At 41.2% G+C, this 24619-nt stretch overlaps 1 protein-coding gene across 5 annotated transcripts in view; it reads right to left on the minus strand.

The window, feature by feature from the left end:
- The window catches only part of IGF1 (insulin like growth factor 1), a 78996-nt gene extending 68382 nt beyond the window's left edge, over window positions 1-10614 (minus strand). For 2 of the 5 annotated variants that reach the window (XM_072773371.1, XM_072773369.1), the window contains exons 1-2: window positions 10282-10614; window positions 5558-5714 (exon numbers count right to left, since the gene is read on the minus strand). In XM_072773371.1, the coding sequence (XP_072629472.1) occupies window positions 5558-5714; window positions 10282-10344 (220 nt within the window). In that variant the 5' untranslated portion in view covers window positions 10345-10614. Of the gene's footprint in view, window positions 1-5557; window positions 5715-8401; window positions 8493-10281 lie in introns of those variants that run through there. The other 3 variants (XM_072773373.1, XM_072773370.1, XM_072773372.1) reach the window with 2 other exon arrangements.
- Window positions 10615-24619: the final 14005 nt, after the last annotated feature.

Genomic DNA, 24619 nt, shown 5'->3' on the forward strand with positions numbered 1-24619 from the left:
GAATAAATAAATAAATAAAATCTTTTTAAAAAACCCTGCTGACATGTGTATGGTGCTTACTATGTGTCAGGCAGTATTCTAAGTTAATATGTTCTAATACATTAACTCATTTAATCCTAACACCAGTTCTATGAGGTAGGACCCGTTTTACAGATGAGAAAATTAAGGAACAAAGAGTATAAGTAATTTTCTTAAGCCCACCGCTAAGTAAGCTAGAATTCAAACTCTAAATTCTTGGCAACAGAAACCATACTCTTGGTCTTGAACCCTTCACTCTTCTGCTTCTTACAATTCTCCATCAGGGAGATGGTATTAAAGAATATTAAAATGTCAGAAAAATGCAAATTATTTTCTAATTTTGTACGGAAACTATTACTTTTTAAGTGGTCTTTTGATTGCGTAGACTGGTCCTCCTGGACATATTTAAAGAGAAGTATCAAGCATTTAGGGTCAATATAAAAATTCATTACTTTTCTTTAAGAATATCTGTGGTCTATTAGCTTAGTGGTGCTAACGAGGCCAGGGCCATAACGTCAAACCCCATATGTGCCAATTAATTTCAAAGATAAAAGCTTTTCCACAGCCAGAGACTGTACCCTTAACTCTGACCAGCTGTCATACAAATGCATGGCTGGCGGTCAAAGGGATACACGGACTACAAATGGTGTAGCTCAAACCCAGACCCACTCAAAGCAATGGTAATGGTGTGTATCTTGGAGTGCCCACAACTATACACTCCCTTCTGTAATCAGAAAGGCAGTATCAGTAGGCTGGCAAAAGGCAGCTGGTCAAGGTTTAGAAGCCTATAGATTCTTATTTGTCCCATCTGACTTACAATAAAGGGCAACTAAGAACTGACCTACTCCCTTCTCCCTTGTTCTCACACCCAAGAGAGTGAGAGAATGTAAAGATAAGAACAGTCAGCTGGTCCTTCCTTGCAAGGAAAAATGGCAATATGCTTGCATGAGGCATGTGCTCTTTTGGCCAGATGACCTTTGTGTATTTAGTCATGCCTGAGCTTCCGTTCCATCCCTGAGGGGTTGAAACCCAGTTTAAAACAAAACAAAGCAAAGCAAAGTGTAAGTAGGTAGACTCTCCTATCTTTGGGGGCAAACAGAAACTCTTTAGAGAAGATAAAGGACGCTAAATATTCTTTGGTCACTACTTAAATCCAAGGCACTCCTTTCTTGAATAGCACCTAATCCTAGTTCATTACTACCTGGACTCTGAGTCTGTTAAAGTTAGAAGTCATTTACTTTGACAAAATCCCCTTGTTTATAGACAAGGACATTGTGACCAAGAAAGTTTAAATGCCTGCCAAAGTCATACAGCTAATGAGTGACAGGTCTAGGAGCAGTTTTCCAAGCACTCTATTTCAAATGAAAGAAGCCTGAGTTAATAATAATACCTAGATCTAGGAAGGTTGTGGCAATCAATAACAATGAAATTCCATGCAAAGTTTCACTTAAACTCCATAAAGCAGTATGTTTTAACACATAAGAATGTCCTTAGTTTATTCAGACTGTTCTTAATAAAGTATGTTTTACATAAGCTATAAATCTAGAATAGCTGAAAGGGGATCTAACTTTCTTTTCTAATTGATTTACTTCTCCTTTTTCCCAGACCAATGAGGTAAAGCATATACAATTTATTTAAGGGACTGTTTATAGACTCTTTAAAAAGGACCCCAGAAACTTTCTTTCTTTTGGTTGTTCTCAATTAAAACCATCCAAGATGGTTAGTTGTCTGTCAATTTTTTAAGTATCGCCAAAGAGAGAAATTCCACAAGCCCCTAAAGTACATGTTAAAATGGTTAATCATCATGACTGTCAAGAAATTACATCTATGGCGAGCTTAACATCTTCATTTTTACTTGAAGCTTGTTTCCTCTTGCTATGTTTCATGCAAAATGAGGTTATAATAAGCCCTCCTCTATGAGGGCTCCATCAATCTGACGAGATAATATCTAGCTCTTTCCCGATGTGCCACTTCATTACGCCACCATTTTTCTCAAAGGACTGTGAGAGCACAAGACTGGCTGATACCTTCTCTTACTATGATGCATAGGGAAGAATTAGTAATTAGCTCATCATTGGAACTTTCATTTCATAAAATGTCTGGGGAAGCTGCATTAATTATAGAGGAACTGTTCCACTTATGTTGGAAAAATTGTTCACAAAACAGATAATCTAGAAGGTTGCTTCCACTGTGTTGTAGTGGAGCTTGTGCTTGCAGAGAAATAGGAGCTCATCCACACACTGAGTCAGTCCATACGAAGTAAACATTAATTTTTTTTTCAAATTCAGAACTGTTCTGTTTCTAATACGTTAAGAAAACTCCCCTTGTTAAACATTCTGACCCTTGAAAAAGATAAATACGGAGCCAATTTTCTTTCAGATGTTCAAATTTCAAATGCAGATCAGAAACTGTTTTCCACTATTAAAAAAAGAAAACACTATTAAAAAAAAGAAAACAACAACAAAACTATACTTTCAAAATGGATTTGAAGCAGTTTAGAATAAAAGGCACATCCACAATAAAACGTTGAAAATAAGGGTAAAAACAATGAAAAAAGTCAACTGACAGAGGGTAGAGGTGAGGAAGACTGCTTTCCTCTAAAAAGTATCTCAAAGACTATAAATGCTTAGAGCTGATTTCTCCACACACACTAAATCTCAGGGGACAAAAAGGAAACTCAATAAAATTGGTTGACAACAGTTAATGCCTGTTAGAATAATTGGCTCAGACACAAAACAGACCATCAGTGAGGCTTGGGGACAACCAAACTGCAGCTTCTAAGTCATTGTTAGTATATGCTGTATTCAGTTGAATAAAAGAAAAGCAGTTTTATCCAATAGTTGAGTAAACAGGAGATACAAATTACCCAAAGTACTTGACAAATCTAATTCTTTATGGTTCTGAAGACTAGATCCCAAATAAGTAATTTCATTCCATTCAATTGGATTCAAGTGGATTCAATTCAATTTAAGCTTGTCAGTTCAGTGATCAAATATGAGACTGTACTATATCAGCCAGGCATTGAGCTAGATACTGGGATTCAATGGTAAATAAATCTAGTCTTTGGCATCAAGGAGCCCATCGAGAGGGTAGATCCTGGCTAGGTGATTTCAAATGGGACAAAATATTCAGGAAAAGCATAAAGGATTATATCTATTCTCCTATGATTATGACACTTGATAATACTTATGTGTGTTTTTTAACCTCCTAACTAGACTATGAGTTCCTGGACATATACTCACTCTGACATATAAGCATATGATCCACTGATGTTTTGGATTAAAGAATGTAAAGCGGCTAACTTCTCTTGGGCAAAAAGGATTGTCTGGTTAACTAGAAAGGTAACAAGAATACTTTTGTTCATGAGGCTCTATGTCAGATAAGTCATGGAATTGTATAAGGCAGAATTTATGAAACATGGTCTCAATGACAATACTGACAATAATCACAATTCATGAAACCACTTTCTATCCAAAGTCATACTCTAAACACCAAGAGTTGCTATATATAACCTTTCAGTTTCAAGTTAATATAATGGAATTTAAAAACATTTCCTAAAATTTGATCATTGTAGTAACAGTAAAAACACCTTTTTGGTGTCTTGAAATTGGTTTCCATCATAAATGTCCAATACTGTCTGAGTGCACATGTATCAATATTATACGGTTACTTGGGACCAAATGATTATTTCCATTCCCATTTTTCATCATCTAATGCAAACATTGCAGGCATCAAATAATCCAGTTTCCTTGCACTGTGCATGGAAATTTTGGAACATGTCAAGTTAAACAAGACAATTGATCCTGGCACATAACAGAAGAAAATTGTTGGCTTGCTAGTACCTTGATCCTTGGCTCAGAGGAAACTGCACAAATAGATTACCAAGGCAAAAAAGTCCTCTTTGGAATAATAGGTGGGAATTATTCATTTTTTTAAATATGTGAATCAGTAGCAGCAAAGTAAAGAATAATGGCAACCCACCATTGGGTGATGTTGATATAAAACATTTGCCTTTCACTGTATATTTCAAAGGCAAAAAAAAAAGTCTGCTATTTGAAACGTACCCACCCAATGAACTTATTCATTTGCTCTATAACAGAGAACTGGATAGAATTGCTTTAATGACAGAAAAATAAGTGAATTCACTCTTTTAAACCATTAGCTGGAAACAGAGGGGGCGTTTGCCCATGCAAGTAGTAAAAAGCACTTCTCATTCTCTGTCACTAGTTGTTTAAAGACTATTTGTTGCCAACTCTATAGTGAGTACAAATCACCAGTCCTCCATCAGCCTCTCCCTTCCTATCTCGCAGGCTCATCCCAGACTGCTGTATTCAGGCCCCTCCCCCTAGTCTCTCTCTCTCTCTCTCTCTCTGTCTCTCTCTCTCATTCTGTCTCTCTCTCTCTCTCTCTCTCTCTCTCACACACACACACACACACACACACACACACACGCACATGGGCACACACCACCTTCCCTGGGAAGAAGATGAGAGAGACTTGAAGTGTGTGAGTCATCAGAGGAGCTATTCAAAGCTGAGTGGGCAACTGAGGTAAGCTGTCTACACTCGAGTGGTAATGAACCTCTAAGAATGATTCATGCTCACTGAGGACCTGAACATCAGTTTCCTGGAACTTTCTAAAATTCCAAATAATTAATAGACTGAACAACTGGCTTTAAATCTTTCACTGCCCTCTAATATACAATGAGATGGACGCCTCCAAGGTAGATTCTGCAGGTGCTCAGTTCTCCCAGGCAATGTGTTGATTTATGTTTGTGTTTGTTATTTGCAAACATTGACTTGGCCGTCCATTTTTTATTGGCTGTCAAGTTTTTAATCACCTGAGACGTACTTATGGGATAAGTAACCCCATACTTGTCAGAAACCCTTTTCCAGATGGAGTTGTCACCAGAGAGCCCTGGAGTAATGCTAAATCACAGGAAGGCAATCACAAAAAGTCAAGGTTGATTTGCATAGAGGACACATTAATATGGCATTTCCGTTTGCATTTTAGAGAGCGCCTGTGTTTTTGCCAATGTGCCTTTGAGCAAAGTTCACCTTCTGTCCCTGGTGATGTCACAGTGCATGGATACATACGGTCTGTGCCCCCTTACTCCTTTTTCTGAGTCCACCTCACTATTTTACTCCAACTTACCCAAGCACTTAAAACAGGCCTATACATTTCTGCCTTGTGTTTAGATGTGCACCCCCGGGTCTCAGACACCAAAACCTGATCCCCCCCAGTTCATTTTGTCCCTTCCTCTCACTGAAGGGGAAGGAATAGTGAGGGCAGAGCACAATGATTTCAGGAAAGCCCAGCAGGAAGTACTTAAGGACCAACTGCCAGGAAGAAAATTCCATCCTAAATCTGCAGGACCTGCCTCAGCTCCTCCTCCTGCCTCACCTTCATAAGGTGAGGAGTCTCAGTGGCAGGACAGCCTCCAGCTGAGGGCTGTCACTCAGCCATTCACACTCTCTGTAGTTAGGAAGCCACCGAGTGGCGGGGGGTGGGGGGGATGGGGGGGTGGGCTTGTACTTACTGAAGTAGAACCCCCTGTCTCCGCACACGAACTGAAGAGCGTCCACCAGCTCAGCCCCGCAGAGCGTCTCAGGCCCAGCTGTGGCGGGGCTGGGGAAGGTGAGCAAGCACAGTGCCAGGTAGAAGAGGTGCGAGGAGGACACGGTGTGCATCTTCACCTGCCAACAAACCACAAGGGATGGTCACCTTCCCTCCTTGGTCCTCACGAGGCCGTGGGGCACCTCCCCTCAGCCTCCCATCCCTGCCAGGGTCAGAGCCACCCAGCACAGCGGTGCAGAGCGTAGGCTGCGGGTGGTGTGGACCAAACGTGCCCTGGCACCCGACGACATTAGCACTGAGGACTCCCCTGAGCCCCTTCTTTGCACAGTCCCATTGCAATTCAATGAGAGATCCTAAACATTTACTCTGTAAATGAAAGATGTCATTATTGCCGTGGAATCCCACCCCACTCAGAGATCCTGGTAAACCTTTTGAATTTATCACAGGTTAAACTGCGCTCAGTCCAGATTGGGGGCCAAATACGTTTTATTAATGTAAATTCTCTAAAGACTGGCCACCCACAGATGGCATTTGTGTTCGATATGACCAGAATATTAAGTTAACCAGAACGTCGTTCCCTGGCTGCTGATTGAAGATAATTTACTGTGGATAAGAAAGGATTTGTGAAAATACTATATGTCGTTACCGGGTTTTTTTTGTTTTGTTTTGTTTTGATTTTTGCTTTTCACCTGATGAGAGAGAGAAACAGAGACACAGAGAAAGACAGAGAGACAGAGAAACGTCTTACCTGGGGAATATCAGCAGTCAACACAACCACAAGTGGAGGTAAGAAAAAAATAGAAACAGGAAAAGTAGGATTTAGGCATGAAATTGGCTCGAGCTAAGTAGGCACTACACCTTTTCTACACGAAAGCCCTCTGAGTCAAATGCAATATCAAATTCACATATGTGGAGAGATTGCCCTCCGTGAACAGGGCATTGGACTCAAAACTTGCAAAAGAATTTTTTTTTTTTTTTTTTTGTCACAGGAATTCTGATTTCATGTCTTAGAGGTTCTTACGTGTCACTGTACCTATTTTATAGCAGAATACTCTGAGAGCCCCCGGTTGGCTTACTTAGCTGATGACTGATAGCCACAGGGCTGCCTGGCTGAAAGCTAGATTTCTGTGGCTCGGGGCCCCATCCTCTCTCAAAGTAGTAGAAACAATGCCAAGGTGATCACTGACTCTCCCACATCGCTACTTATGGCACAAAGACGGGGTTTCTTCTAGGAAGCCTCCCAAGGCGAGTGGCTGCAGTGGCCTTGGAAGAGTCACCGGCAAGATACAAGTGAGGGGCTCTATCCAAAGGGCCTTGGAGTTACACTGAAAGCGGGCACTATAAGGAGAGGCTTCTCCAGTTCTTGGGGTCATGGCCAGCCCGTCCAGCCCCCATCCCTTTTGGAGAAACAGACTCAGTCATTTGCCTTCCTTGCCCTCCATGAACTCTCAACTTAATGGCTCTTTACCTCTGTGGCAGAGTTTGCTCCATCGTTTTAATTAAGATTTCTATGTTTGTGGCCAGATCTTCAGCTCACACATTGGGAGGAAAAAAAACAAAACAACAACCTTAAAACTCCTGATTCTTGTTAACACAACGTAAATGTTTAGTTAATGCTTGTAAAACATTTTAAGATGAAAAGTGCCTTCTATTTGCAAATCATCATAAATAATGGACATAAAGTAGAAGAGGAGGTGAAAGCTCACCTGGACACCTCTTCCACGTTCTCGGGAGGAGCTCTGCCTGGAGACCCTGCACTCCCACATAGCCAAAGCCACCAGGATTGCTGGAGACAGGGTCTCATCCAACCTGTATTTTTCTTAGTTATCAAATAATTGGTGGAGTTTTTTCCCCCTTCAATATTCTCAGTGGAAATCTCAACGGTTTCAACCTGTCTGGACCTCAATGCCTTTTTCGGAAGAGCAAACTCCGAACTGATCTTATAGAACATATCCCACACTCTGGCAATTGGCCTGTTCTAGAGTGCAGGCTACACTACCAACTTTATTTCTCTGTCCCTCCCTTCTTTTTGAGTTCACAGCGATGCTGAAGACCAAGCACCTGCACCTGGACATGGCTTGAGGTTCTACAGTTCTCGTGAAATCCAGTGGAAAAGTGGATTAGTGAATGGAGAACTTCGTGAGATGTCAAAACTATATATTTTTTAAATAGCTATTTCTGGAGTAACACCTGTAAGTTCAACAATACATATAGATCTCTAGCATTTCAGAATATAAGATTTATTTTTTATGGTTTTTTTTTCTTTTTCTTTTCCTTTCCTTTCCTTTCCTTTTCTTTCCTTTCCTTTTTTTTTTTTTTCTGAGTTCTGTTTTTAGATAAATATCAGCACTTACAGTTCTAGGATGAGAGAGAACCTCCACTGCATTTCCCTTTAGTTCAGGGAGCAGTCCGGTACACCCACAAAGAACCAGAGAATTCTGTCGCATTATGTTCCCCAAAAGAAAACAATAACAAACTTGCTTAGGGGTTAAAAGTTTGAAACAAGTGGCCCCATATGTCCATCTTCTTCTTGGTCTTTTATTTTGCCAAACACAAAAGAAACAAAGAGAAAGAAAGGAAAGATAGAAAGGAAGGAAGAACCAAAAAGAGAAGAGAGAGAGAGAGAGAAGAAAAAAGAATTCAGAACAATCCCTCTCAGAAATCATTCACAAATTCACAATTTAAAAGACCTTTCTTTTTTTTTTTTTATCTTAAATAAATGGAATATCAATTGATTCCAGATGTCTGGGCTACAATGAAAATGCCCAGCAAAATTCGAGGGCAATAGTCATAAGAAAATACTCACTGTAGGTGTAACCATTTTTTGTTTGTTCCAGATCTTTTACAGCAGGTCAGGGTGGGTATTATGAGGCTGATGTGAATAGAAAACTGAGGACTTAAAAACATGTGCTGCCTTGTGGGTGGGGTTTGTGAAAGCATCTAGTTACATTTGGACACCCAGGCAGGTATGCCATTAGCCTGAGTAAATTGCCTTTTGTCCATTCAAACAATGAACAAATTGCACAGCTGGGATTTGAGTCCATCTGCCCCCCAACCCCTGATCCCCCCAATCACGGCACCGGTTTCCATTGTGTGCCTATGGTAGCCGGTAGCTGCCTGGGACAGTGACCCTAATGAGGCTCCCTCCAGTCCTCTGTCTTTACACCCTTCCCCAGACTCGAACACTCCCAAACATGTCGAGACTCAGTACAATCAGCTTGCGCGTCCCGCCTCTAGGCAGGACACCTTTACCTACTGAATTACATCTGGAGGAACCGGCGGCTCCCTCCAGCCACTTCTATCTCCAGGTACTGGGGGGGGGAGAAGTAACGGCATTGCTAGCTCTACTTTTGAAAAGTTCAACACACACAGCACGAAAAGTTCATTCGGAGACATTTTTCCAAACTTGTAGTTAATGCAGAGATGACACTCAACAACCCCTTTTATGGTCGTCTAAGTAGGGAGACAAAAACCTTAGCTGCCGGACCACATAGTATATTACAGACACGGTACAGGTCGTATGTGTTTATATATGGACTTCGCTGCTTGTAAAAGCAAGGCAGCCAGCATGTGTCTCGGCACCTGGAGGGCAGCAGAATCAGGTGCCTGACAAACATGTATTCTTAACTCCTAAGCCACTTATTTGACTAATAAAGTCCTAGTGGTGGAGTATTTGAAAGCAGCGAATGAATCCTGTACTGAGTGGCAGGGAGGTTTTATGAATCGAGCTCTTAGGCAATTGCATCGAGGAGCCAGTGACAGCGGCTTAAAAATGCTTGCAAATTGGAAAAACACAAGTCTTGAAGGATATAATTTTGCTGAGAATGGAAACTTGAACTAGGGCCAGTGATTGGAAACGAGAAGTTGGCATGAACGGCAGCAGCCAAATTTACCTAAAGAGACTTCACAGCACCGAGTATAAAATCAGAGTTTTACAACATGAAACCCCAAGTCCAAACTTCGCCCACGAAAGCCCTCTTCAGAGGAAAAAAATTGGACATGCAGTTGCTAGAAAGTTTCCGCTTTCCGTATATACAGCATGCATTTGTTAAATTATCCAAATATCTTGCAGGGACAGCAAGAGTTGTCAAGTTCTTTTTCAGAAGAACAAATTAAACTTCGCTCTAACTTTGACTCCCTGAGCATAAGTGCAGAGAGTTCTGGGACCTTAGCTCCAGAGTTCATATTTAAAAGCTTTAATATCATCTCAAAGGTAACTCTTCATATGTGGCTTGCCTTATAATAAAAAGTCCTGACAAGTTACACACACACACACATGCACGCACAGACACAGACACACACACAAACATGGTCTTAAAAATAAAACATCTGCACCTGCAAAAAAAAAATTTGAAAGTTCATATCCACGCTCTATAGCCCTTAACCATCGATAGGATTTAAAGGAATCTTCTATAATGATACCACTGAAGCCCTGCAGAAGTGGAGGATTTAGCATAAGTACCTTGCAATAGTTTCTACTCATACAGATATCTGTGCAAAGGCACCCCTCTCCCGGAGCTAATTTTTCAGATCCCACAGAATTGCATATTCAGCAATTTATAAATAACTCCCAGTTCCGAAACAATGAAAATTCTAAAGTGAATAACATTTCTAGGTAGAAGAAGCAAACAGTACACAATTTAAAGAAAATTCCCCCAATGACTTCAAAGAGTAAGAAATATTTACCTTCAAGAAATCACAAAAGCAGCACTTAAATAATTGGGTTGGAAGACTGCTGATTTTTCCCATTGCTTCTGAAGTGCAAAGTCTGGAAATGAATTGGTTAGCAGGAATAATGAGGCAAAAAGAAATCCAGAGAGATGGGAGATGTTGAGAGCAATGTCACATTTCAATTTTGAGGACTTTATTCCATTGCGCAGGCTCTATCTGCTCTGAATTTAGCAGTGACAGTGAGATTTAGCAAACAGAAGAGGGATTTAGAGAAAATCCTCACATTTATCTACAAAACACAGACACTGTAGACAGGAAACAGCTGGGGGAACATTTGCCTTCTCTCTCTCTCCCTCTTCTGGCAAAGTTATCGAGTAAGGACTTTTTTGGGCATGGTGACAAATAACATCATACCTTTGCATTTTAAAACTAGAGCACAGAAGCATTTTTTTCCCTTAAAAGAATGTGTGTTAGTGACAGGGTTCGCAGACATTAATATACGGATGCTGCCATAGAAAATAAGGATCCGTCCTCTGATTAACTTTCTCCTGGGCACGGAGAAACACACATCTGCTAATACACCTTACCAGTATTAAAGGAACACACAGTGGAGGATGGGTGAGCGTTTTCATATTCTAGAGCAAATGCAAAATTAGAAAAAAAAACAGAAATGAAGAAAAAACCCATCTCAAGCAAACCCTACAGGTTTAACTCTGAAATGACCGGGGTGAAGTAGGTTGAAAGACAGCACCGGGGTGACCCCTTGTCCTACTTGCCAAGCAAGGAGAATGATCTCATTTCCTAGAACCTAGGAAAGGGGCAGGCAGCGTTGCAATTGGCTCCCTTTAGGACTGTCTCATGGTTTTTTGCCTGCGACAGGGCAAAGACTTTGCTGAACTGTAAAACCAACTGAAAAAATAATTTTTTTTTCTTTCCTTTCTCTCCTAGGCTTCCTATCACCCGCCCCCACCCCCCGCCCCGGGGGAAGGGCACCTGAGGGGCAAACTATTTTTCCATTGTTCATGTTTTTCTGCATAGCTTGAACATGTGTGTGTGTGTGTGTGTGTGTGTGTGTGTGGTGTGTTTTCTTTCTCCAATTTTTGTGTATTCTAAATAACACCAGCTGGCTAGCAATAGCCTCTCAAGGGTTATGATGTCATTCAAATCCCTCAACTGGATGAGTGGCCGGCAACATGGTCCAAGCCAGCTGTTTTGCTATTTATAATGTATACTTGCCTTTGCCATTGAGAATCAAGTTCTGATCTTTTGTCAATACGGTTTGTACCAATTGCTCTTCGGTTTTGCGAGATAGTAGATAAGAAAGTGGATTATGAAATGAGGTTGCAAAAGCCCAGATCAGACATAACACTTTCCCTAGATGTCTATCCAAGCTTGGTTTCCCAGGGCGGGTGGAAATAACCTGGACTTTGCATTTCTCTCTCATGATTCTCATGGGGACTCGATGAGACTGATGCAACAATTAAAAACAGAGGCCTGCTGGATACCTTAGTCTGGACCTTCATGTTGTCCTGTGGCCAGAAAACTGAGTGCAGAGTTAAGTGCCTTCAAAGGAAAACCTGGTTGGTTTTGAAAGGGAGCTGCATTTGCTTGCATCTTCTGTGTAGTAGTTAATAACTTGTGCAATGTTTACCTTCCAAAAAGAAGGATTAGAAATCTGGAGTTCTGTTGTTTCGATGGTGCATTTCATTCCGTCGCATTGAGTGAATGTCTACTATGTGCCCAACAACATGCACCACAGTCAAGGCCCTGCAAGGGCTTTCAGCAGAGCCAGAGGACAATGTCCCTGTCATGTGGTGGGTATGGACTCTTTTAAAAACACAAACAGTGCACAATGAAAGGGAATAAAAGACTCTCCAGAAAGACAGGGAAGTGAAACTCTTTTGAAAATCCAAAATGAGGGATGTGTCACAAGAACATGTAGGGCACGAGGCTGGGAAGTTTCGGGAGATGTGATTTGACCTGTAGAGTACACAAGTACGCATTGTCAAGAGGTGGCCTGGGAGGCAGCTCCAGGTAGGTGGGCAATTCTTGCCCCTAAAGAGCAATTCAAACCTTCCTTTAATGAGCTGCCCTTCCTGCAGTTACTATATGACTTGATACATCAAGCATCTTCTCTGCCACCTCTGTGGATTACGCCCTTTGTGAAAAACAAAGTCCATGCTTTCATGAACTTTGAGGATGTCGATTGCGTTAACCCAAAGACCTATTCCTATTTCCCAGGTAGAGAGAACTGCATTTTCCGAGCGTGCGGTCCGGGGTTGGCTAGAGTCTTGGCACAAAGGGCCCTGCTCCACCGCTGGGCACCATCACAGGTGAAGGCCAGGATGTTCTCCTGCCATCTTAACGGATTTTAATCTTGCCAAGATATCCTCGAAGCTTACTGCATTTCTGTAAGGCCGTGGCCTGATCTGACATCTGCCCCTGGGATGCAGTGTGCATGGATTGCCTGTTCCCCAACCATCCTGTGTGAAAGGCTCTTTGGGATACAGAGCACACACTGTACCATCAGACACTGCACTCCTGCCATATCGACATGCCGATTCCCAGCCTCTTGGCTTTATAACCCCAATTACCCTTAAAGGATAATTGGGCTTTAATTTATGTCCCAGTTTTTATGTCACAATCAAAGAAAACTGAAATTTCAGGGAGTCGTAATTATCATCAGCTGTGCTGTGGCAACATTCCGATGTGAGCTCTCAGTTTCCAATAGGGAAAGCAATTTCCTGAAGTGATTATTGTCGACTCCAATAGGGAAAATGGTCTGTATTTCTGGGTAGGGCAAGCCAGCGACAGAGCAGGGCAATAATTCCTAGAGAAATGGCCATTTTCTTGGCTAATTCCAGGAGTCAGTCTGAAAGAGAAAGGGGCAATAAATATGCCACATGATTACCTTTTAATAACTGAGGGCTGTACCTGTTTAGGAGAAAAAGAAAGGAGATGTATCTATTACTAGACAGACCAGGGTGGTAATAAATCTAAGCCCAGGAAAAGTCCGGGTCAGTAGTCTCAGGGGATGAGGAACGTGCAGGGTCAGTCTAAAATTACTAAATGAGGGCAGCCCTGGTGGAGCAGCGGTTTAGCACCGCCTTTAGCCCGGGCGTGATCCTAGAGTTCCAGGATCGAGTCCACGTCGGGCTCCCTGCATGGAGCCTGCTTCTTCCTCTGCCTCTCTCTCTCTCTCTCTCTGTGCCTCTCATGAAAAATAAAATAAAATCTTAAAAAAAAAATAAAATTACTAAATGATTATGTCGTCTCCTGCCTGGAACAATCTAATGGTTGGGTATGGGAATCATGTGCCACCAAAATAGCTAACTGCAAGGATGCGCTCATCATGAGAACATCCACTCCTGGAAACTCAGAGATTCACAGTTTCACCTTTTGCGTGTGTAATGCCTGTGTGATATAAATAACTCTCCCCTAAAGCGGTCTTCTTGAGTAGCATATTTGCATAAAGCTGCCGCCTCAGAAGACTTCTGACACCTTTCTTAAAAAAAAAAAATAAAAAAAAAGAAGGTTGTTCATCTCCTTAGAGAACAGGCTGATTGAGACTCACAGAACTGGGTGAGCAAGGCCCAGTCTTGTCTTTGTGCTCCAGCCGCATTCCCAGCGCTTGGCCTGCCCACCACAGGGGAGCTCACCCAGGAGGCAATCCTATATCCACGTACAAGGGGCCTTGCTTACCATGTGGCTCATGAACGTCTTAGCTGACTCTCAAGAAGAGCTCAGAGTGGATATTTAGTGGGAAGGAGACTTTGGGATCAGATAAAGGGTGAGTTCTAAGGTGCTAGGGCCACCCACCAGGCAAGGAACTCAGGCAAGTCCGGGATGTACATCTTGGATGGTGATTTGTAGGGACAGTCGGTCTGGGAGTGTGTTCTGCAGTGTTTGACATCCAGGGCTTGTCGATTCAGAATGTAAAAGTCAGAGAAAAAAGAAAAAAAAAAAAAAAAAGCCGGAGACCTCAAAAATACAACATGCGGCCCACAAGGGCACCCATGTCAGCTCGGAGAGAACTACTGGGAAGGAGCTCTGTCATTCCTCAGAAAGATCTCCCGCTCACAGATGCTGCTTGAAATGCGTAAAGGAGCATTTTCCCCACAGCTAGGGATACCAGCAAGAGGGAGAAGAGGTCTTCTCACTAAATAAATCAGTGCTTCCTTTGCAACATCACACTTGGACCTTATTTCTTCTAAAATGTTAGAAGGACCGATGCTGAAAACGGTCAGAAGTGCAACTGCTGTGGTTTGGGGAGCAGAAGAGCTCTGGGTCACGGCAAAGAACGGGTCAGTGCAGGGCCGAGGGCGCTTCGGGGTGGGGGAGCCTGGGGCTGAACGACAGTGAGGAGGGAGGCTCCATCCCAAGCGCCCAAATACGCACTTTCTTTCGGAATCGAAAACTGTGCGCGCCGCCTAGTGGCCCCGCGGGTGGCCGCCCGCTCCTGGCCTGCCCCGCGCCCGCGCCCTTGGAGGAGCCCCGGGTGCAGACACCCAAGCCGCCCTCCTCTCATCTTTACATCTGTCGGAAATCAATAAGCTGCGTGTTCGATTCGCTGCGATTCAAAAAAAACAAAAACAAAAACAAAACAAACAAAAAAAACAACAACAAAAGGGGGGGGGGGGGGAGCTCAGGGGAGAAAAGATGAGGACTGTCAGCGAGGGCAAGACTGTCTTCCCCGTGCCTGCAGTTGCAAAGCGGAGCTGTTGGTTTGGGTCCAAACCGTTTTGTTGATTTAATCAAAGTCTGGAAAATAAGTGATGATACCAGTAAGCTATTTCTAAGTGCAAACTATGGTAGACTCTCTTGAGAGTGAATAGGGAAATGAGGAGGGGAGCATTGATGGATAGAAAAATGAGTAGTTCAATGAAACAAATTTAGGGCCTTGCACGTGGGTCTCCGTTCCAGTCTCCCTATCTGCTCTGTGCTCACCAGTGCTCAAAATGTGGGCTTTTATGCGAACGGTCAAAGACAGGGCATCAAAGAATCACACAGGTGTGGAAGCGGCTTCGTGTGCAATTCTTTCCACCCTGGTAACAGGGAGAAAAATCCCAGTTGGTCACTAGCAGCATGTCTTCCGTGCTCCTCCAACACTGATCTTCCGGTCTGATGACAACAATCAAAAAAACAAAAACCATGGACCTTAAATCCAAAGTCTTTGCATGCAGTGGTTTTATCCAGAATTTACCTGTTTTCTTTGCATGGTATTTATTTTTAGGGATAACTTTTTATTTAGGGCAAGTAATGCTGTTTTTGAGGTAGATAGTTTAAAGCTCAGTTTTAGAATCTAACTTAGTATGTAACTCTTAAAAAATCGATTTAAGAAAAAAAAATTAAGTAAATACTATTACAGATGGCCAACAGTTATGACCAAAAAAGAAAAAAAAAGTGTAATTGGTATTTGAATGTCTAGTGTTTGGGAATCACTGTTGTAGAACATGCCACGTGTTGGGGAGGAAAGTACATAGCCACAACAAAGAAGCAGGGAACAAAGACCCTGCATATAAAAAATACCACCATATAAATGTATTCATTATGTTTCTTGATAATTTAAATACCCTCTGAGCTCACGCTCATTTTTATTCTAGTCTTTCATAGAGCTTAGAAGTGTTGAAAAAGGTTTGGGGGAGTGAGTAGCAGTTGCATTAGGTCTTGAGGCATGAGGTCATTTCCAAGATGATGAGAAAATAGTAAAGGCTGTTCTGGGTAGAAGCAACAGTATGGACAAAGTTGTGTAAGAATGAGGAGGTTCCCAGCGTTGGGGCAATGTGGGCAATGAGGCTGTAGCTGGGCTCTCAGATTCCTGCACTCTGGAGGCCCTTTGGTCTTTCCCTTTCCTCATCAGTTAGCCTGTGCTTAGCTGGAAGACTGGAAAACAGTCTTAATTTGCTCACGATCCCCTTGTATAAAAATATTTGTGTGTAGCTGAATTTGTGATGTACTCTGAGAATGGCATCGTGCCTCAAGATATGTATGGAACAACAGACCTGGGTTATGTTACAACATCAGTTAGTTTGAGAGAAAGGCTAGGTAAGAACTGAGATGTCTACTGGTCACCTGATGGTCTTGCCAGAGCTTCCATTTTGAAAGATTAAGTTGTGTTTCTACTTTGGTAAGTAGATTTTAATGGAAAAATGAAATAATTATGCTTGAAAAAGATTTTGCACACTGAAGGTTGAAGCAAAAAGGTGTTGTTTCTGGTGAGCCTGAATTTCCTAGGAAGACTAGTTCATCAGAGCATCCCACTCTTCATGTGGGTCAGTTAGGGAAGTTTTGCTGTGTTCTTTGACAGCAGGAAACACAGCCTCCAGCCTTAATTCTTTACATAAAGAAGTCTGCTAGGGAACATTTCAGACTACTTCCTGTTAGGGTTCCCTGCATGAATCGCGGTTTGAGTAATCAATTGAAGAGAAGATACAGACTCCAGGGGAGCAATTGGTAATGATCCATGTGGTAAATATGTACCCATGATGACTGTACCATATCCTCTGCCAAGCACAGACCCTTGATCATGGAGGGAAAGTAGGCTGTGAACACATTGCAGGCACTCAGCTATGTCTACAACACTTTGCTCCTTTTTACAACGCCTGGTGTAGTCCTCGGCTTCTTCCAGAGCTCAAAATAAATATTTAAACACAGTTGTATTGATCAGAATTCTCCAGAGAAACAGAACAAATAGGATCAATTGATTGATCTCTCTCTTTCTCTCTATCTAAGTTTATTTTAAGGAATTGACACACATGAACATGGAGGCTTAGCAAAATCTGCAGGATGGGCCAGCAGGCTGGAGGCTCAGGGAGGAGCTACAGTTTGAATCCAAAGGTGATCTGCTGGTAGAATTGTCTCTTCTTCCAGGGAGGCATTCAACTAATTAGAGGAGGCCTACCTACTTCATAGAGAATAATCAGCTTTTAATCAAAGTCTACTGGTTTAAATGTTAATTTCATCTAAAACTTACCTTCACAGAAACATCTAGAATGTGACCAAATATCTAGGGACTGAGGCCTAGCCAAGTTGACATATGTATTAACCATTATATCACTGATTCACTCACTAGCCCTCCCTCACTAAAATTAAGCAATAATAATATCACCTTTTCCCAGTTTCAGAAAAGAAAACTCAAGTTAATGCATTATATTTTCCAATTCTAAGCTTTCCCTCCATATATTTTTCTTAAGCCTTTGACTCCTGTACTCACTATTCCCTAATAATTGATAGAAGGAAGTCACAGGGCACTTGCCTTGGCTATGTCATCACATTTTATAAAGATGCTGCTCATTGATGTCAAAAAACCCCGTTTTTTTTTTTTCTACCACTAAGGGAAACAAGTGTGCATATAACACACATGTACACACTCATACACCTTAAACACATGCACATAATCACACACATAAACATCTGTGCTTAATTTCTCTAGATAATAAGAAATGGATTCATCTCTTTATTTAAAAAATAGCTGTTTAGATCACTGGAGAGAAGTTTCAGTCTCATGGTGGTGTTTGGGTAGGGTGATGTCTTCCCTTTTGGCAAAATGGGGAGAGAAGTTTCCTACAAGCTTCTGCCTCCAGAAACTGACTCCATGCCTGGCTTTATGGAGGGTGATGGCCCTTTCAGTAGCTGGACAAGTGATTTTAACTGTCTTCTTAATGCTTTTCTGTATTTTCCAATTACCATTATGTTCTATATTCAGCAGGTATTACTTTTACAGTCAGGAGGAATCTAAAAAGATATTAAAAACATCATTGATAGGTGCTATCTGTCCTTAGTTTTGACTGAATATGTAGCATATATGTGTGCTTGAGTGGATGCCCATCTAGTCATTCAGTTTACCTTTGCGAATCTTTTGAACTTCTCTGATTACTTGGTCTTGGCTTGTATATATGCTTGCTCACCAAACCTCACCCTCGTTCTTCCGCCTTCCATCATAATGTTTAAAAAAGCTCAGCCTCTTCCTCTCAATTTGCCCAGCACTGTTCTAGATTGGATCAATGAATTCCTGGAATATGTCATGGGCTTCTTCACAGTCCTCCTTCAGGTCAACCTAGCCAGTCCAGGTTTCTGAAGTCATCCTCCTCCGATCCCATGCTCATATGTTTCATGCCTCCTCAGAGTCCATTGGCCATGTCTATATCTCTCTCCTCCCATTCAAAATGCCCCCTTCTTGAGCAGCGTCCTCTCTTACTGATGCCCATCATGGCTTCTTCATAACCTGCTGTTGTTTACCAGCATATCCCTAGCCTCAGCATAATGCTTGATTTTTAATGGGTTCAATATATATTTGTTAATTAATAATAATAATCACAAGCTTTATTGAGTATATGTTATATTCAATTCTTTACTTCATGTAACTTTAATTGTCTCAAGTCTCACATACCTCAATGAAATGCTTTATTTCCATTTTCATTTCAAAGTGTCTGGTGCAGTTCTTGGAACATAATCGGATTCTCAAAAATATTTGTTGGAGGAATGAGGAGAAAATTGAGTTAGGAGAATGTAATGATTTGCTTAATGTCCCATAGCGGGTAAGCTACTGAGCCAGGATTCAAATTCAAGCTGGTCTAATACACAACACTATACGATTTACACATCTTTAGTAGCTGGATGATCCTTTTCAGTATTTTTGTGTGTGTGTGACCACTCTATCCCCTTCGTAAAATGTTGTGCTTTCATTGCTGCTCAATGAAGGGATAATTAATTCTAAACATGGATTTAGAGCAATTGTAATAGTGATTTCCAAAATAGCTAAAAATTTTTAGAGATGAACCCTTTGGGCAGAGTTTGACTACAGCCATGTTTGGAGTATTTTAGGAGAAATTAGCAAAGAAAGATTATGCTTACTTCCAGCCTGAGCTACTGCCTCAGAAACAGAGAGAAGAAAACAGGTCCCTATAGATTTTTCACTACTATACTCCCTCTAATAAAACAAAGTAACCAAAGTTGCTTAAAGAGACAATTACTCTCAAGAAGTAAAAGGTACAAGAGCTCAAGACAAAAATTCAGGCAGAGCTTGCCTCAGAAGCCACTTATATTCCTCCAATTGTAATAAGAACAGGGGACAGATTTTCTGAGATGTAGATGTGGGCAGCTGCAGTAAAGCAACTCCCTGTCAAGCATCTATCTACTGAATCTTACTCTGATTTATATAAACTGTGTTTCAATGAGACATAAACACCTTAACATTTCCTATCTAAGGGTAATTTATGGTCAAGTTCGTAGACTCTTAGAGGTTAGGGCAAACAAGCCCAGGGCGGCTAGAGGGTTCTCAGAAAGTTGTTACTTTACCTGCCTGGCAATTCCCAAATGGAGCTCAGGATGGATTAGGGACAGTTCCTGAAGTCTTACTGACTTTTCTCAATTCAAAATAGGATGGTTTGACTAGACTGTATGCTCACTAACTAGAATTTTGGCCTTTTACTCCCAGTTATGCTTTGTGTTTGTTTACATCCTCTTGTCTTTCTGCTCTTTTCCTGGCTAATGAATACTAGCTGAACTAGTTCCCTTTAATCAACTGCTCTCTGGCTTTCCGTCCCTGATTCTTCACGAGGAAGATGGTGACTTCAGATTTGGATCCTGCTGAGGCTAGATCATTGCCAATCCAACTGGCAGGCCCTTCCCTGCTTGGGTTCCCATCAAGGTAGCTATCCCATATCCTGGAATGGCCAGCTTCTCTGCAAGATGCCAAGGCTGTTAAACTCACTCCATTACTTTGGAAAGCAAGAGACATCCAGAGGTATTTGTAGCATTCGCAGAGTTTGGAGAGAGGCTGGGGCTGCTGAGGGAGGGCATCTGTTTTTCCCAAAAGGCTATCTAGGTCAAGTTTTCCAACACCTGAACTTCTCCTACCCACTCACTTTTGTGGATTTTTCAGATAAAGCAAATGTTGTCAAACCAGACAATTTGCCAGGTGTTGCCCCCATGGACAGCCTCAGTGGGGCAAGTGGCTCTTGTGACCCAAATCTGACCAATTCTTAGGACCCAAACACGAAATAGACAAAACATGAAACCCAACGTTTGTGGGGAATGAAGGGAATCTTTTCAGTGGGAGAGAAGAACCAAGAACAGATGCTAAGTGTAGTCAGGAATAACCAGACAATAGCAATTGTCAGCATTTAGCACCAACGGTGATAAATTTGCTTTTTTTTTTTTTTTTTTTTGCAGTTTATACATAATAATTCCACAGGATCTTCATTGAGTCCTTCTGAAAACTTTTAGCAGCAACCATGCTGCCAAACATGCCAAACCCAGGGCTGTGTTATCCTACACCAAAGGGATTGTCTTTATGAAAGTAAAGGGCATTTCTGAAACATGGGACTAGAAGATGCAACTCCTTAGTTGGGCCATTCCAGCCACCCACACTGAAGCTGGAGTCACCCCAAACTGGAGACAACATTCTGCTATAACTACTGAACTCTGCTGCCTTAGTTAGTAGTTAACTACTAAAATATGCTTACATAGCTTAGTGTCAGGAAAATGGGCCGTTTGTCCAGAAAATGAGCAAGAAATTCCAGGGCACGGCTGACATGGGTACCCTAAGTTACAGCATCACTTTGAATGAGACTCTTATTTACTTTTTAAAGTAAATATCATGTGGCAAAATCCTGCCTTATACAAACCAGCTGAAGTGTGTGATGTAACCATGTTAACACGTTTTTATAGTCTTGGAAGAACGCAACAGGATTGGGTCTATCAGTAATCATGTAAAGAAGCCGAGTATACATTCCAGATGTTCATTATGTCCCAATCATCTGCTGGGAGCAAAGTGGAGGCTTTTTCCCTACCCGGGAAGTCTGATTTTAGTAACTGAGACAGAGACACACTTGAAATATGATATGTGTGGAATTATAATGCTAAATCCCATAGTTCCAGTTAAGTAAGTGTATGTGTGCAAAACAAAACAAACATGTAAAAAGCAGTGGGAAAAAAGAGAAAAAGAAAAGAAAGAGCAAGCAAAAGCGATACTGAAGGATCTTTTCTCTGAGACCTTTCCTAGTTTAGCCTCACAGCGCCATGCTCCTTTCCACCATCAAACAGAATCTTTGCTGGCAAGGTCTGGGGCATGGGATGCAAATGCAGATGGAGATCACCTTGACTGTATCACTGAGTAACCAACCTTCATTAAATCAGACCTTTCAATGTCCTGCATGATCAGAGTAAGAGGCTTTTATTTGTGGTGTTGCTAAAATTTCAAAATCTCCTCCAAAAGGAGAAATTCTAAGCAACCTCTACAGTGTCTTCTTAAAAAGTATTTAGACTTTTAGACTGTAGATATCCACTTGACAATGTTCTCTGTCCTGGAGGGTAATGTTTTGAATCACAGTAATTTTTTTTAAAGTTATTATGAAATTAATACAACTTCCAAGCCTTTTGCAGTTCAGCCTGAACTGATCTTTGCAAACAAATGTACCTCTTGTTACATAACTTCATATGTCCCTTGGGCCAAATTAGACTACTTGCTATACTCTAGACATGTTTGCCCTATTTGTCCCTGTAGCCCTTACTGAAGTATCTTTATGCTTACCTCAACCCTAGCACTTTGGGCTTGAAAATTCTGGCACATTTTCCACCCACCCTTCCTTAATCCTCCTGGCATTTCTTCCGCACCCTCCTTACCCCTGCACTAGCTAGACATGTTAACTCATCCCTATTAGCTCCTATATCACTTCATGCCCTTCTCCTCTTGTATGCATTTATGTAGACATAAAGATACTTATTTGTATATTTATTCCTTCATTCATAAAGTGGTAATTGAGCATAATAGGCAACATATGAAAAAGTGGAAATACAACCTGTATCCTACTAGCTGTATTCTTCTATCCAGTACCTAGATTAAATTGATTGTGTCACTGACTCACTTTGAAAAAAAAAAAAAAAAAAAAAAGGCCTCCTAGAAGCACAAAGGGAAAGTATGCTGTGGGTTTTAACTAAACAACATGAACCCAAAGTAACTTTAAAAAAAAATGCAGATAGAAATAGATTGGACTCAAGAGATGGTAGATAATTTAAATTTGAAACAATATTAGAAACATAAGCATCTATAGGTAGTTCTTTAAAAAATTGAACATATAGAAATCACCTGTTATAATAGTCATGGTGACAAGACACAATAAAAACCAAAATCTCAAGTTGCGTGAACCTTTTAACTAGCAGAATAAGTTTAGTGCTGTAGGTTGAATCAAATGTCCTCCTCATTTGAAATTGTAGTTTCTACATATTGAAAACACAGAGTTAGGAAACAAATACTCAAATGTTCTTGAAAAACGAACAAGCAAATGGATTAAGAATGAATCTTAATCTACCTAAATGCGACAGATAAAGGTTTTATCTACCTAAATGCGACAGATAAAGGTTTTACTGTATTTGCCCTGGGCCACATAAGGTTTTATCATGCCTCTTCGGTGACATTACTTGAACACAGTAAGTTTTCCAAAGCCATATGTGTGGTCTACAGTCTCCACAGAGCAGATGGCTCTCCAGTATTTGCATCTCAGTTGGTGCCCTCCCAGCCATTATTCCCAGCCCAAATCCCTAAGCCTCAAAGGCCAGGAGCTCAAAATCAACCATTCTGACCATATTCTCTTTCTGTGTTGACATCAAGCATGTGATATCCACCACACCAAGTCCTGATTCTAGAGAGGTACTGGGTATGGCTCTAATTGAATGCAGTGAGTATTCATGGAACCTCTGCTATGTGCTCAGCTCCTCTGGTAGGCACAATAGGAACACAAAGGAGGACAAGACATGATCTATGACCTTGAGGAGCTTGCTATCTTGCTTAAGAGACACTACACACACAACAAATATTAGAGATGATATAATCATGAAGTATCGAACTGAGCATGTGATCATTTTCTAGGTCATGTAATTATGGTTAAGTGTTTATTGCTATGGTAAGCAGGGAGTGGAGAATGGGCCCTTTACCTTGACTAGCAATCATACTTCATTTTCCTTATCTGTTTACTCACTTCCTCTTGTGGATGGCTGTTTTCATTTTCTCTTCTCTCCCAGATTCTCTACCACCTCTGCCCACATCCTCACTTGTAGGTGAAGACCTTACTTTCTGTTTCATCAAAAATATAGAAGCATCACAAGAGACTTACTGCAAGGTCCTCCCACAGTACACTTGTATCCACTCATTTTTTGTTACCACATATATTATTTTCTTTCTCGTTAGTAGGTGTAAATATTCATGCTCCAAGTTGAGGCTAATCACCATTTGCATCTCCTCTTGCCTATTCAAGGACCTCACTCCAGAAATTCTTCCCCTCTCTCCTGTATTCTCAATTAAACCTCCCTCCTACATCATTCTCACCAGCACAGAAATACGCTGACCCTTCTCCCATCTTGATTCTACCTTCCTAACCAGCTAACACTTCATTTGCTCTCCTTCTTTTTACCACAAACATTGTTTTGTTGAACTTTTTCCCACTGAATTAAAAAAATATATATATTGTTACATGGAGCAGGGAAAAATCACAGTTTATCAGTGGTAAGAGTTTCTAAAGGTCTGATTCCAACTGGATAGAAATGAAGTATTTTCCATAGGTTAAAAAAAAAAAGCACTTCTCAAAAGTAGGTACGATAAAAAGAAAATTGGAATAAAAATAAGGGCTTGTGTATTGTAAAGTGACTTCATAGCCAATATTCTAGCAAAAGGGTTATAGTATCCGTAGGCTTGAGTTTCTTCATGCAGCTATGATTTCTTGGAGTTCATAAACATGTAGAACACTTTGGTGAATTAGATACTGCTGCTTATGTAACTGAATTATAACCCAGCAATTGCACTGTTGGGGATTTACCCCAAAGATACAAATGCAATGAAACGCCGGGACACCTGCACCCCGATGTTTATAGCAGCAATGGCCACGATAGCCAAACTGTGGAAGGAGCCTCGGTGTCCAACGAAAGATGAATGGATAAAGAAGATGTGGTTTATGTATACAATGGAATATTACTCAGCTATTAGAAATGACAAATACCCACCATTTGCTTCAACGTGGATGGAACTGGAGGGTATTATGCTGAGTAAAGTAAGTCAGTCGGAGAAGGACAAACATTATATGTTCTCATTCATTTGGGGAATATAAATAATAGTGAAAGGGAATATAAGGGAAGGGAGAAGAAATGTGTGGGAAATATCAGAAAGGGAGACAGAACGTAAAGACTGCTAACTCTGGGAAACGAACTAGGGGTGGTAGAAGGGGAGGAGGGCGGGGGGTGGGAGTGAATGGGTGACGGGCACTGGGGGTTATTCTGTATGTTAGTAAATTGAACACCAATAAAAAATAAATTAAAAAAAAGAATTATAACCATGACAATTTTAGTTTATTGGCAGCAAATA

This window comes from Canis lupus, chromosome 13 (assembly GCF_048164855.1).
Source record: "Canis lupus baileyi chromosome 13, mCanLup2.hap1, whole genome shotgun sequence".
Classification (NCBI taxonomy): domain Eukaryota; kingdom Metazoa; phylum Chordata; class Mammalia; order Carnivora; family Canidae; genus Canis; species Canis lupus.